This window comes from Astyanax mexicanus, chromosome 5 (genome assembly GCF_023375975.1).
Source record: "Astyanax mexicanus isolate ESR-SI-001 chromosome 5, AstMex3_surface, whole genome shotgun sequence".
Classification (NCBI taxonomy): domain Eukaryota; kingdom Metazoa; phylum Chordata; class Actinopteri; order Characiformes; family Acestrorhamphidae; genus Astyanax; species Astyanax mexicanus.
The window spans coordinates 41316034-41329481 of record NC_064412.1 but is presented as its reverse complement, the minus strand read 5'-3'; the positions used below and the strand labels follow the sequence as shown (position 1 = coordinate 41329481).

The 13448-nt window shown below is 37.1% G+C and overlaps 1 protein-coding gene across 1 annotated transcript; it reads right to left on the bottom strand.

Moving 5' to 3' along the window:
- Positions 1 to 132: 132 nt before the first annotated feature.
- Positions 133 to 12141, bottom strand: pnkd (PNKD metallo-beta-lactamase domain containing). Its single transcript, XM_007230862.4, has 9 exons — positions 11952 to 12141; positions 10128 to 10243; positions 9907 to 10019; positions 8822 to 8880; positions 7880 to 7972; positions 6443 to 6609; positions 3784 to 3870; positions 2002 to 2117; positions 133 to 1448 (listed from the first exon to the last, which is right to left on the bottom strand). Exons 1-9 carry the CDS (start codon positions 12110 to 12112, stop codon positions 1275 to 1277), a joined length of 1086 nt encoding a protein of 361 aa, XP_007230924.3. The 5' UTR covers positions 12113 to 12141; the 3' UTR covers positions 133 to 1274.
- Between the last annotated feature and the right edge of the window lie 1307 nt (positions 12142 to 13448).

Sequence of the window (13448 nt, the reverse complement as noted above, 5' to 3'; positions counted from 1 at the left end):
AACGGTCACCAAATATATGGTCGCCCTATTAAGTGTTTATGTTTAACATCCTATTAATTGAAAAGAAAATACTACATTTCTGAAACAATGTCAAATATTAGCCATTTAAATAAAAGTGGAAACCTTGTATTATTCATTTTATTTATCTCTTTTTTATTTGTTCATAATAAGTGACATATGTTCTACAATCACGAAAGTGTTTTCTACACATACACAATTCAAAAAATTACCAAATTAATAAATAATTAATTTAATAATAAACATGTGCTCAGGTGCTTTGTGGGTATGACCACAGTGATGTCACTCCAAAATATTTTAAACATTTCTTGGGCAGAATACTGTGGCGTGTCCTCCGTTGGAAGCATCTTCGAGGAAGATTTTAAGCAGCTTATTTTGCCTCCTCTGGTATAGACCAGTTATATACAGTCTATAAAGGGTTGGTTTGGGAAGAAGGTGTAGGTCTGCACAGAACAGCAGCCCATGATTTTGGTCAGCATCAGTTTGTGGAAAATCCTTGAGATTATAAACATGGATTGCTCTTCTGTGTAGAGATGGTAAAGTTGGTTCAATCTAGGGGTGTACGATATGGAAAAATGTAATGTGTGATAACACTGTTGAATATCATAATATTGATGTGAAACAAGATAAATTAAAGAATCTAAATTTATTTAAGATTCTCAAAGGTTTTTCAGCACTTGGCTTAGCTAGACAAATTTTTCCCAGGATGAGAAATAGAGTGAGGCAGAGTGAGGTCCACTGTGAAAGCACACACTGCTCTACTTCACTCTACCTCCAGCCTCGTTATGTAACGTGATAGAGTTTTTAGGATGAAGAGTTTGTATTAGCTATTATGCTCAATGTTATCGTAACTCTTAATGCGTTTCATGAGAACGATAAAAATACGCTTTAAAAGGTATTGTACAACCCTAGTTCAAACAGGAGAGGGTGTGCATGATACATTGCTGTTTCTATAAATTTATAGCAGCTCAAGTAAGACTAAGGAGATTGAAATCAGCCTGAAACCATCTTGTTTTGGAGAAAACCGCTCCAAGTGGCTGTTCCAGCTTCCAGCATAGAGACAACAGCGACTTAGTAATGGTCTATCTTGTCAAACTGTGCAAACTGTACCCACCAAATATGATTTCCCAGTCTATTATTGCCCATCTGCCTCAGTCAGTGCCCACCTTTCCCATACAGCAATCCTACACACTTTGGGTGAGGAACACAACATCAGGGCCAGTTGGTAGGGGTTTATTAGTGCAAGACTGTGGTGTCTATCTGCTTTTATAAATGTCCTTCCTTCTACGTAGCTCCTCCAGGACCCGAGCTCTGTACAAGGTCCAGTCCTCATCATGGTTCTGCTGCAGGCCCAAAGCTTGTTGAAGATCCTGAGCATGGCTCCTCAGGAATGGATTGTACTGCTTTTCTTCTGCCAGTGTAGATGGACTCTAGTGGTAGAGTAGGAAATATCTCATTAAGCAACAGGTAGAGATATACGGAAATAAAACTTTTTGTCTAAAACAAAACCAAACCAAATTAAACGTTTGATTAAAGGCGGCAGTTTTTTTTATGTTTGCTATTAAATAAATTACATAATCTAAATAATGTTTTTGTCTTGCTTTAAAAAAAAAAATTGAACAAATATTGATAAAGCACAAAACATTTATTTCAGCATTATATATACTATACTAGTCAAACATTTAGCTTGCTAGCTACCTTAGCAGTGCAATATTAGACATAAATGTACTTTAGCAGTGTAATTCTAATCATGAATTATGTCAGTAGAGCTATTCAATTCACATGTAAGTGAAATTTGCACATCCTAGCAATGTAACTAGATAGTAAACTGAAAAGATAGTAAACTGATACCAAAAATAATAAATAAAGCATCTAACATCATGCTTCATTTGTGTACAGTGTAAAAATCCTAGCTGCAATATAATCCTTAAAACAGTGGTCATATGAATATGATATACAAACAAATTTGCCAGGCCTCGTTACCGTGCACAGTCTCTGCCCTCTCTGCTGCAGAACCCACTGGAGCTTCTGTTCCCGCGTTATGTTACCCGGCTCCAATTCTGCAGCGAACAGCAGGTTATCCTCAGCATACTCGTGACCTAATAAACAGACGCTGTCTTAATACGCAGCAATAACACCACAAATGTACAATACAAGTTCGGGACATGCAATACATCCAAAGAATTAAAGCACCTGCTTAGATATTAAACAGTATTCATTCATTTAAAAAAATAAGAACATATATATTAACTCTTAAAAAGAGTAAAAGAAATATGAACAGATATGAATATAACATTTACTCATAATGATAAATAAATTTACCATCACAGAAATATCAAAAGTAAAGTCACAGGTAATAATGTATAGTCCACTCCAAATGTATAGGAATAGTGAGGGCTATCCCTCACTTAAGTTTACTGTAGACTGATTTTTTTTTTTTTTTTTTACACAATAATTTACATCTGGATCCTATATACAGTTCAGAAGATTTTTTCTGAACCCACCTATTTGTCTTGTGAGCAGAAATATTGAATCATGTGATTTTCAGGTCTGTTTTGTTGCCAAGGTGTTTTCTGTTACAGTAAATAGCACTGAATATCTGTCATCAGTTTCAGATTTGGGTTCTGCCTGTGCAAACTGTGCATTTATCGATAAGATGGATTTAGCCTGATAACCGCAATGTCCAGTTGTGGCGAGTCTGTGCTAGTTGGCTCTATTCTGCAGACTCTGGTGCAGTTGGAACTGATCTTTGAGTGCATGATGGGCTGAGACTCGATTTTTATGCCTCAAAATCTTCAATAACTTAAGTCTGACCCGACTTAATCAGCAGCCAAAGAAACCGGACCTAAAAAAGGTGTATTGCCTAATTATCAGAGGTTCAAACCCTTGCAAAAAGGATACCAAACTCCTGAACTCATCCTCAGCATCTGCCTGAAACCAGCCCTGCCTTCTTCCTACATTAGCACAACTTAAGTAATTTTTTTCAATTATTCAAATGTTTCATTCCATCATATAAAGTTAGCACTATTGCTGTAGCTGTGTTGCTAATGCTGCACCATTTGTAGCCACCAAGTGTTTTGCTGACCTCCAGCTCTTTATGCTTACCACAACTCCCAACCCATCACTGTACCCAACAATGAGTTTTTACGTTTTTTTTGTTTGCTTCTGCACAAATAGCAGCACAAATAATGACTGCAGCAACATTGTGCACCTCCATGGTGGCAAGATTGATGCAAAAACACACTGGCTAAAACACACTGCCTGAAGGTTTAAGACTGGACTTGTTAAATTGCAGACTTAAACTGATTGCATTTTACCTGCTTTTAATGAGACTCAAGGGAGTAACCACCTTAAAAAAAAACAACAAAACATTAAATCTTATTTACTTCAATCTATTTTAAGTTTATCAGCTTCAATAGTTCTGCTCACAATTAAAATGGATGGGTTCCGATAAAATGGACTATCTTCTGAACTGTGCATCAGATCCAGATGCAAATACCTGGAAACTGGAAACAAAAGCTGAAAAAGCATTTGTGTTATAATGTCAAACTCAAAGTTTTCAGTCTACAGCAAATGAAAAAAGGGACTGGCCACCCTGTTCCAATTTTGGAGAGGACAGTATGAGAACACATTGGAACTCTGGGATATTTGTTTAATTTTAGGGATAGACAATCATGCACATCACTTCAGAACTTGGCATAAGCATAATGGAGCTAAGGCATGGCATAATGTTTATAAAGTTGTAAAAGTGAAATAGAGTGTTACCAGGCCAGAGCAGTGTGTCGTCGTTCAGTGAGCCGACTGTGTCCAGAGACGACAGCATTGTTGATGCGTTGCCTTCAAACATTCTCCCTATAAGGGCAGGAAATGTTAATCTGTTGTTAATCTTCATAGATATGCCACAGGCTTAAATACTTCTGTGTCCAGCTCTCTAGTACGTTGCCTGTCAAAAGTATGGACACACCTTAAATTCAGTGTTTAACTACTTTTGCATTTTCTCCATTGTAGATGAATACTAAGGTCATCCAAACTATCAAGAAAAACATGGAATCATTTAGTAAATACATTGTCAAACTAACCCAAATATGTTTTCTATTTTAGATTATTTAAAATAGGTATAGGTATGTCTTAATTAGATGATCTTGGCTGAACTGTCTCAGTCAGCTTTATGAGGTAGTTACTTGGAATGGCTTTCAGTTAACAGCTGTGCTGAACTTGTCAAGAGATGTCTTAATGTGTTTGAGAGCATCAGTTCTGTCATGTTAAGAACTACTCAACTAAGTAAAGAAAGGTCAGTCATTCCAAAAACAGTATCCTGAAGTGCAGTTGAACTGCATGATGAAACTGGCTCTCATCAGCAGTCCCCATCAACAGTCTATTTTCACACCTTGCACCCGCACCGTTAAAATAGCGTAGAGTTTAAGAACATATCTACGCTGATGGGTGTGGTGGTCTGGAAAAAAGGTGCGTTCAGGTACATTTCTGGCATGTTGATATTTTGGCAGTGGAAAACACAGGTGCGCCACTGACTGAAATGAACCTAGACAACAGTCAATCGTCAGAGTCTATTCCTATCTCAGCTATGCAGGTGCACCATGTGTGTAAACAAACCTGTCTTTTACTTTAATAATAAACAGAATAAAGAAAAAATTACATTGCTACTTCCTTAAATTACCTGCTGAATTAGTTTATGACTTTTGCACGTTTTGAGCTACGCAAGGCGTATATTTTTGTGCCCTCACAATACCATAGACCCACCTAAATCCAGCTGGGTGGTGCACAATTGAAGTGTCAACTAAAGATTGCTAAAATAGGGCCACAAATGTTACCTGCACAGGATATGTTCTTCAGAGTTACCAGCCACAGAAACCACAATTTTACAACACCTCAAAAGGAGCAACCTAAATGCTTCAGTATTTTGGTTTATTTAACATTTTTAAGTTACTACATGATTCTTTATGTGTTCTTTTATTGTCTGGATGACTTCAGTGTTAATTCACATTGTAGGAAATACGAAGGTGTGCCCACACTTTGACTGGTCGTTTAAAGCTATTATATGGGTGGTGGTCATTCTCAGCACTACAGTGTTAGTGGTAGTGTGTGTTGTGCTGGTACAAGTTTTATTTGTTTTTATATTTTGTATTTCTAATTTTTCACATTTTCTCCTCAATTTATACGGCCAATTACCCAACCCACTCATTAGGACTCCCCCCCCCCATCACTAGTAATGCCCCAACACACCAGGAGGGTGAAGACAAATGCTTCCACCGCTTCTTTTCAAGCTGCTGATGATGCAGCGTGCTTGGAGGAAAGCGCAGCGGCTCACAGACGCCCTGTGCTGCGGACATCACCCTGGGAGTGATGTGGGGAGAGAGCCCCAACTACAAACCCGCAGGAAGCAGGGCCAATTATGCTCCCTCTGAGCTCCGGCAGCTTGATGGCATGAGCTGGGGTTCGAATCTGCGACCTCCTGCTCATAGTGGCAGAGCTTTACACCGCTGGACCACTCGGCACCCCGTAAGTAAATAGCAGGAATTATGGATTTATTGGTGTCAGTTTCAAACAATTTAAATACCAATGTTCTTCCCTGCATGTTTACCCTATTCATTTGATTAAGCAGTTACTGTAGTATGTCAAATTTGGGGGCGCTGTCGCCGGGCAAACAGCCACGGAGATCGTCTCGTTCCACAGCGCTGGCTGACGCCGGGCAAACAGCGGATCGTTGGGGGGCGCTGGCGCAGCGTTAACAGTTCTGGGCTGGGTTTAGCCTAATAGTATATTGTATGTGTAACCCCAAATTATTACTATTATTATTTAAATAAATCAAAAGCTTGGCTTTTAGCATAGCTAGCTAACTCTTCTGCTGCCTGTGTTAAAAGAAAACACAGAGGTGATGTATCTGGGGGCAAAAAGAGCCGGTTCCTTATAAACCAACTCTTCTTGGATTACGAAAAAGAACCGGAATTTGTTGTCACACATACACGTGGAGGCACGTTTTTAGTTTACACTCTGAAATTTTCTCTATAAGCGAACTTATTTAGTCAGATAGTTATTTGTAGTAAAGTAAATGCAGTTACAATTTCAAACATTTTCAAGCACTTTCCAGGCCTGAAAAACAGATGTAAAGCAAACAATGACACTGAGGTGTATAAAAACTCCAGTAGCACTGCTGTGTCTGATATACTTGTACCAGCACAACACACTACCATGACAGCAGTGTTAATGCAGTGCTAAGAATGACTAATCACCCACATAATAGCTGCTCTGGAGCACAATAAAGTATGCAGAGAAACAGAAAGGCTACAGTCTGTGATTATACAGCTACAAAATGTCCTATATGATCACTGGAGCTGATAAGATGATCAGTTTGTGTATAAACATGGTCATAATATTATGACTTTGTAATATAGTTAGTTGTGTTTACCACATCCTGAGAGAAAAACCAGGTCCCCTGAAAAGAGGCTGCTGGGGCCTCCAAACACTCGTCCGTCCAAGAGATAAATCATGTGACCCACAGTATGGCCAGGAGTGTAAAAGGCCCTGAAGCGCAGCTTCGTCCCAACGTCTATGGTATCTTTATCTGTCAGAGGACTTAAAAAAAAAAAAAAAAGGAGTCAAATATAGCACTCAGGTATAGAAAAAAAATGTACTTTCCAAAAAAATTTGAGCTTTAAAGTTAATTGCTGTTAAATTCTATGTAATTGCATTTGTATGCTATTATATTATCATTATTTTTAAGTGGCATTAAACGGTCATAGAACTATGATTACAAACACTAATCTTGTTTATTGCAGTTATTCCTTGTACAATATATCAATATATACATCCATACAAAAATGATTATTGTGGCAGTCCAATGTTAGGGGCGTTTATAGCTTTCTTTATGGTCTCCTATATTGTTTGTATCAATACCGGAATATTTTTATTATATTATGTTTCGACAAAAAATAAGAAACATTTAACATACCAATTAAGAACATTGTGATCTACAGGGGTTGGACAATGAAACTGAAACACCTGTCATTTTAGTGTGGAAGGTTTCATGGCTAAATTGGAGCAGCCTGGTGGCCAATCTTCATTAATTACATATTGCACCAGTAAGAGCAGAGTGTGAAGGTTCAATTAGCAGGGTAAGAGCTCAGTTTTGCTTAAAATATTGCAATGCACACAACATTATGGGTGACATACCAGAATTCAAAAGAGGACAAATTGTTGGTGCACGTCTTGCTGGCGCATCTGTGACCAAGACAACATGATGTATCAAGAGCCACGTTATCCAGGGTAATGTCAACACACCACCAAGAAGGACCAACCACATCCAACAGGATTAACTGTGGATGCAAGAGGAAGCTGTCTGAAAGGGATGTTCGGGTGCTAACCCAGATTGTATCCAACGAACATAAAACCATGGCTGCCCAAATAACGTCAGAATTCAATGTGCACCTCAACTCTCCCGTTTCCACCAGAACTTTCCGTCGGGACAATAAATTACTGTGGTCCAAAACCGGGTGTTTCAGTTTGATTGTCCAACCCCTGTATATTTAGGCTATATCATCCAGCTATAATCATGCAAGTTAACATGTATATTTAAATTCAAAACCTATATTAAATTAACCAAACAAATATAATCATCCAATCAGAAAAGCACAGCATACTAAATGCAGATGATTCATACATTTAACATAATCTAGTGTAAGCGAAAACACGAACCCTGTGTATATCCTTCGACCCAGTGCTGTTAAATCGTTCGTATTTTAAGAATGAGTTGTGTGACCGGTTCTTGGCATGAGGCCTAGACTGGTTTCTAACTAAACTAAAGCAGACGTGTGAAGGCTACAGACATGGGATGTAAAGCTCTTACTGTGTGAGGCCAGGAATGTTGTCCATAAGGTTTCCATACACCCTACAGGAACTGTGAAGCCTTTTCAAAGCACGATTTCCTCCACTGTGGTCCCTGAAAAAGACACGCCCACACATGAGCTGCTGTACATGTATAGATCTAAAAAACAAACATAAAAAAGGCCAAAAGTTTGGGGACAGTGACCTAAAACTGGACAATTGCTTAATATTATTACATATCACAATATAAAATATTTCAATAGAAACAAAATTTAATTACATTTTTGATATTTCAGTATACATTCTTTATGTTATTTATTGAGAATATTACATAAATTGGCAAACTTACGTTTGTAGGCACAGACATCTGTCTATTCTTTGCAATTTGTCTGTGCCATTTTTATTGTTCATATTAATATCAGAATTGTATTAAACTATCTAAAATTAAGACACATATTGTGCAGCTGTAAAACTTGTTTTAATATAAATTAACATGTCATTTTTTGTTTAGTTGCAGTCACACAAGTAGATCTGTAGTAGGATTTATGACAGTAAACTGATAATAATAACAACAAATATTCCTATTTTATTCCATTGTCTGTTGATTGACCATATTTGTCCTTGGTCTTGTCTTGACTTTTAGCCACTTATTTTTTCAACCAAGACAAACTACTCTATATAAAAAAATATTAACTTGTACTTTCTTTTTTTCTGAAAACAGATACAATTCTGAAATGATTTACTGTACACCCTTTAAGGTTGGTGTATATAACTGAAAAAGTTGTACATAACAGTGAGTTTTCTGACAAAGACTCATAGCTTGCACTCCATATTAGCTCACTGCAGGCAGACCAACCACAGCTGTGGAAACCTTTCACATCCTAAATCAGATTATAAGCTAATCAACGCAAATATAAATGCCAAGTAAAATATAAACAGATCAGCGTGACATTCCTTCACTGACCAGTGTTTATGTGTGCAGAGAATCGCCTCTAGAGTCACACCCTCTTCTTCCAGACAGCTCTGTGTGAATGTAAAAGTCCAAGTCATTAAAAATCACATACAATGGTGTGACATTATTTCCATTTCTTCATGGCTGTAGTCAGAAGATCCCTTCTTATCTTAAAACAGAAAATTCTATTTAACCTGGGCAAGAGAGAAAGAAACTAGGTCCACAAATTAAAGTAATTTCATTAGGAATGCACCAAATATGTCAACCAAAAATAGTTGCCGAAACTAGAAAAGAAAAAATAGATTCGGTATGCAGCCAAATAAGAAAAGAAAATACAGAATAATTTGTACCAAACAATGACTTGTTTATTTTAACTCCTATTTCTATGTTTTTTCTAAAGGAGGAAAGGAGGATTTTTAAATAATGGCAGCAGCCCCCTCAACATAGCTCAGAGCACAGCTGAAGGACACAAGCTGTACAGAGCAAGAATAGTAATGTTAGCTGAGCATCAACATTTCTTTGTTTTACCAAAAGGCTGAATGCTTTTTCTTTGTCAATTTCCATCACAAGTGACTTGGAGTAGCACTGAAGTACACTTATGACTGGAAATGCACTGCTAAATTAAATTCATAATTAAAACAGCACTACTCGGGTATTTATTTTAATTATTTAGGCTTTGGGATGTTAAAAAGTTGAAATTACCTTTTTCAATTGTTTAGTTGATTATGCACTTAATGCAATGGTAAAAAGGTAGCAAACAAAAAGAAAACCTATTCATATGTGATATTTGGCCTTCGGCCTTTGAATTTTCAAATCGTCCAAAAACAACAACATCAAAAATTAATGCATCTCTAACATTTATGATGGAATTAAAGAGTTATACTATGTTTTAAATCAGACTGCATTTATACTAATGCTTAAAATCCCCACATGGTTTGAAATCTTCCCAAAAGAAATAAGCAGCAATAAATTCCACAGGTTTTAAGCACATCGGAAAACCGCCTGAGGTTTTCCCCCAAAACCACACACATATATAATGTTCCGTAGTCCTGTGATGAAAGCGGACAGCAGAGCAGTTCTGGATGGTGCGGACCCACCTGCACAGACTGAGGATCAGCCGGGTCCACCACAGCAGCCAGACTGGACGCAGTGTCAATAATTACATAGCTGTAGTTGTCAGACAGAACTGGAACAGGGATGATCTTGATACCTAATAAGATATTACACAACACACACACACACACATGTACTTATGAAAGGAATGCTGTCTCTGGCAAGACACAGACTTTTAAGTCAAGCTGGGGTAAACTAGGTGTACCGTTTATGGTTGTGGGCTGGGTGCGAGAGTGGCCTGATGGGTATTTCTCCCGTGCTTTCTTCATCTGACGTTTGTAAAATACATAGCCCAGTTTGGTCCGTGCGTACAGCGAATACCTGGACCAAAAAACAAGAAAACAACAAGTTTTCTTAATTATCACAGTAACTATGTAATGTAGTGATGATGAAAGACTAAAATTTTTCTATTTAAACCTTTTATTTAACTTTTTTATGATGAGATGCATTGATTGGAAATTGTGGTCTGATGCAAATATCTGAAATTGATGTTTGTATCTGCTGATGTAAATACTAAATGTTTTCTAAATGTATAAACTGGGTTTAGTGAGATGATTAAAGTGAAGGTAAAGCAAAATCTTATCTAATCTTCCAATGATACTGTAAGAAAAGATATCTAAACTTCATTAATTTTTTTAACTGCATTATAACTCTCACAAAACAAAACCAGCTACATTTACCTGCACTGCTGATTAAGTTCTATTCAGCCTCTACTCCTACATTTTATGAATGCTAATCTACTGGTTATAGGGCTGGGGGATATGTTAAGTTTTTAAGAATAATTCATATATTTTCATACAAGATATGAACCAATATCATTCAATTTAGCACCGTCAGTTCACCTTTTTCTTCTCCCAGTGCTCTCTCAATGCTGATCCCAGGCCGACTGATCTTACCACCTCTAGTATATATATTGTATAAGTGCCTGTATAAAAATTAGAACATGTAGTTTTGTCTCAGTATTTTTTTGTTATTACCTCATGAACACTGGATGAACAAATATATATATATATATATATATATATATATATATATATATATATATATATATATATATATATATATATATTGTTTATTGTTTATTTTAATCCATATCGCCAAGCCCTTATTGGTTATATCTAGGTTTAACAGCTGAACTGGCTCATTTCCACCTATCCCTAGGGGAGAATAGGAATTTGTGACTAACATCAGAACAAAAGGCAACTTCATGAACAGCCCTAATGTACAGTAATCACTCCCACACAGCAACTGCACTAAATCAGAGTAGAAAAACACAGCCAGTGTACACTTGCAATACATTAGCTGCAACAACGTATTAAAAAAAACTACTATTCACCGAGTACAGTGCAATTTTTGTGTTCTTTTTTGTGATTATGTGTGGAAATTCTTACTGTAGTTATTGCTATTATGCTTGTTTTTGGAGGGGTTTGTTCCTTATCAGTTTAGAGTGTACAGTGGAAGGCGGTATGAGAGACAAAAGGGTCAGTGTCCCAGACAGGGATTAGGTCTAGCTCAGACTATGGGTTGATTTCCTAGAGAGATTAAGCCTAGCTCTGGACTGGCCACATTATTTCTTTCAATGGTGACCCTCCATTCAAAAAACTGTGCAGCCCACGGCTATAGGCTCAATCCCTGTCTAGGAAACTAGCTTCAAAGCGTGTTAGCTAGCTAACCTAGTTGTGCTGTTGTCACTGCTGTTATACTGGTTAATAATACACCTCGTACACACTCTGATACACACACAGTAAACTCACTACCCTGACAGTCCAAAACACCCATTATAAGTGCAGCTTGAGATAAGCCAGCAGGGCCAGGATCCCTAAAAGCCTCTGTTCCAGCACAGAGCTGACTCTAAAATTAACAAACACAATCAATTACTCTCTCGATCAGTTCAGATAATCTCAGTTTAGCACACTCACACACTCTAACACACACACACTCTCTCTCTCTAACACACACACACACACACACACACTCTAACACAATGGTGGAACTGCCGACACTGCGCAGCTCCTCTTCACCGACTTACGCGATCCAGAACAGCGGTCTCTCGGTCCGGGCCATCAGTTCGGCCAGCGGTCCGCGGTTCCACGCGCTCCTCCGGCCGCCGGACAGCAGGCGGTAGATGTAGAAGCCGCCGCAGACCGAGGCCACCCCGAACACACACAGCGTCCAGTCCGGAAGCGCCATAACGGTGGGCGGGGGCGGCGGTGACGTCACTCAGCACCCCCCTTATCATTTAGGAACAGCCCTCAGCCCTAATAATTATAGTCTCTCTAAATAAATTACAGAGACATTATGCTTAAATATCCAGAAAAACACAACATTTATCCTTTAATGTTCTTATTCAAATATCTAACTAAATATTTTTCCAATAAAGCGACATATAATAAACGATAGATATAAAATGCAAAAGTGTTATTTACTATCTACTTTGAATCTGATGATCCTCTTTGGGAAATATTATGTGCAAAACATTTAATTTGCTTAAGTCCATCCCCCTTTTTACGTATTTCTTGTTGAATTTGATTTATTGGGGTTTCTTAGCTGTCTTAGCAACAAAAAAAAACTGTATCTACTATAATGTATATGAATGAGTTAAATGTGTTAGTTAACGAATATGTGTGTTGTCAATATTAATATAATGTTTAGTTTATTTTTAAGTTTGATGGTTGTTTGTTTTAATTTATTTTGGATGTCCTTGCTTGTATTAGATTGTGCTTCTGGACAAAGAACTACCAACCACAGCCTTTGAAAATGCTTATAGAATATTCAAATAGTAAGATAAGGCATTACAAACAATAAGATTAGATCATTGGATGCGTATGTACTTTGGTTCTTAAATTGAATATATATTTACATTTGTACCTCATGTTGAATGTTGAACGTTAACATTTTTTTCTATGTTGTTTATGTACTATTGTTCTTTTATCTGAATGCTCATGATCTATACCTTTCTTAAGTGACTAACCTGCTAACTAGGGTTTGTATTCATTGTTTTATAATTGTATTACTTATTATTATTATTATTATTATTATTATTATTATTATTTTAAAACCTATACTATTTAGCCACTAATTATTGTTCTTCAGTATTATCTATACAGATATCCAAGAAAATCAAAGAGTTACAGGCCTGTAAAGGATTATAATGAGATACATATATGACATGTTTAATATTATTAAAATGTGATGTATATGATGTAACGTGGGAAATTCCTCTAGTAGCAGGTCTCCATTCGTCCTGTTATGATGTGAATTGGCCACTTGGTAGAGTTGTTCACCAGGAACATGAGGACCCAAGACATACTGGTGATGGCAACACTGCTTTTATTATGGCCGACAAAAAAAAAAATAATAACCTGTCTATCTATCCTGTCTATCTATCCTGTCTGTTATATACTGGTCAAAAACAGCAATGGAACATCAAACAAATCAAATGCTCCATATAACTAGTATAACTCCATATAACTAGTTCGACCTAATTTCTAGAACTCAATGTTAAAATGTGTCATTTGTGTCATTT